The following is a 1,867-nucleotide window of genomic DNA, read 5'->3' as shown; positions in this document are numbered from 1 at the left end:
GTGGCCGATGTCCGATATTCAGTTTTAAGGCCGATACCGATAGGGGGCCCATTATATCGTGCATCCCTATTTGAAACATTAGTGCAGTGGTTTATGTTAAAATAAATCTTTGGGTTAAGTTGTTGCAAGCAGGTTTTTTCTTGTTTCTTGTGAATTTGGTCTTAAATTTTTATTTCAAGTTGCTTTAAAAAGTCTTAAAAAGTCTTGAATTTAACTTGCCTTATGCTGTAGGAACCCTGTAAACAGAATATAGAGATTCCCAGACTTTTACTTTGGTTGTTCAATTCCGCTTTTAGGAAAGCGAATTTGCATATTTAATTTGCAAACTAAATATTTATTTACCAAAGTTAGATTTTTATGAAATAATGACAGTGAAAATAATGACTTGGACAAAAATAAACCCCTTATTTTTCTCTTAAAACAAGCTAAATAACCATAAATATTGCTCGTAATTTTTGACGGCTTAACTTTGCAAATATAATTTACATTTAAAATAAGAAAAAAAAAACAATTGCATTGTCTTATTTCAAGTGCATTTTAACTAATTGTCTTATTTTAAGCGTAGAAATATTCATTCCATTGACAGATCTTCTTATTTATCTGCTCAAATTAGGGATAAATACACTTAATTTAAGAAATTTTGACTTATTTCTAGATCGTTTTTGTAAAAGTCCATCAAAGAGTCTGAGACAAACGTTAAAGTGCTGCAGAAATTCAACCCAAACCAAACACTGAGTGCAGATTCTGAAGGTTTGAGTTTCTCTGGGTCACGTTTTTACTCTTTCCTGAACTGATGCAGAGAGAATTTCTCTGAAACATCATTTAAAAAGTCAGGACTTCATCATGATTCTGGATTCTGAGCAGAGGAACGAACAGAACCGGCTCCATAAATCCGCTCCACAGGTGGCTTGGCTGCTTTAACGGTAACTTCTCTCTGCGTTCCTAACATCCATGATTCGACTCTCTCCGTCCTCGCCGTCCTTCTCAGAATCTCTCCGGAGACTCAAACTAAACCTGTCGCCAGTAATTTCTTACTTTCGTCCTGCAGTCTGGATCTTTTCCTGTATTTTCCAGCCAGCTGGACTCGCTTTCTTTTTTTCTTTCCAAAAAATGTTAAAAAACAAACAACCAGCAGCTGGAAATCATGCAGGAGGAGATGGAGTTCCAGCAGAGGGAGTTTTTAGGATTCTTTTCTAAAATGATCGAATGACTGAGAGTAGAATGATCGAATTACTGCTGGCGTTTCCCCGGAGGCCCACTGATCAGATGACCTCAGTGGGCCGCCAGGCTCCTCAGAGCGGGGAGAAGGAAACAGCGCGTGCTCTGAAGGCCTGCTTCTTATCAGCCTGCAAAATCCTCTCCAGCTTCGCTTCTCCAGCAGCTCGCAGGACTTCATTCAACTCGCACACAAGGAACCGCGACGCCTTCCTGACTTATTCTGAACGTCCCAGAAGAAAGGTCCAGAAAGTAACCAGGAAGTTACTTTATCTCCTTATAAAACGCATGCATCTACCTGGAAGTTCCTCAGCAGGAACCTGGAAGCACCTGGAACCCTGCAGAGCTCCAACATGCATGCAGAGGCAGTGGGAGGGGCTTACCTTGGACGGCAGGTCGCAGCATCTGTCCCGGCTGGTCCAGGCCAGGCTGCAGACGAGGTCGAACATCTGGAGCTGGAACTGTGGGGGAGGGAACAGAGAACAGAGAACAGAGAACATGGGACATGTGTCTGAGCCCCCCCCCCCATCCCGAACACAAACAGGAAAACCAGCCGCAGACATTCAGTCTGTTTTCACTTAGATCCGCCTGTCATCCAGAATTACTGCTGATTCTACTGACAGGGTTCTAACTGCAACCCTATCTATCTATC

The 1,867-nt window shown here is 41.9% G+C and overlaps 1 protein-coding gene across 1 annotated transcript in view; it reads right to left on the bottom strand.

Annotated features, from left to right (window-relative positions):
* Nucleotides 1-1,867, bottom strand: part of LOC107087414 (collagen alpha-1(XII) chain-like) — a 177,562-nt gene that overhangs the window by 16,732 nt on the left and 158,963 nt on the right. The window contains 1 exon segment of the mRNA XM_015378984.1: nt 1,599-1,676. Coding sequence (XP_015234470.1) covers nt 1,599-1,676 — 78 coding nt within the window.

The sequence above is a fragment of the Cyprinodon variegatus genome, unplaced genomic scaffold, assembly GCF_000732505.1.
Source record: "Cyprinodon variegatus isolate N-32 unplaced genomic scaffold, C_variegatus-1.0 Scaffold183, whole genome shotgun sequence".
NCBI classification, from domain to species: domain Eukaryota; kingdom Metazoa; phylum Chordata; class Actinopteri; order Cyprinodontiformes; family Cyprinodontidae; genus Cyprinodon; species Cyprinodon variegatus.
Note: the sequence above shows the minus strand (reverse complement) of the source record. Positions and strands in the feature narration are given on the sequence as shown.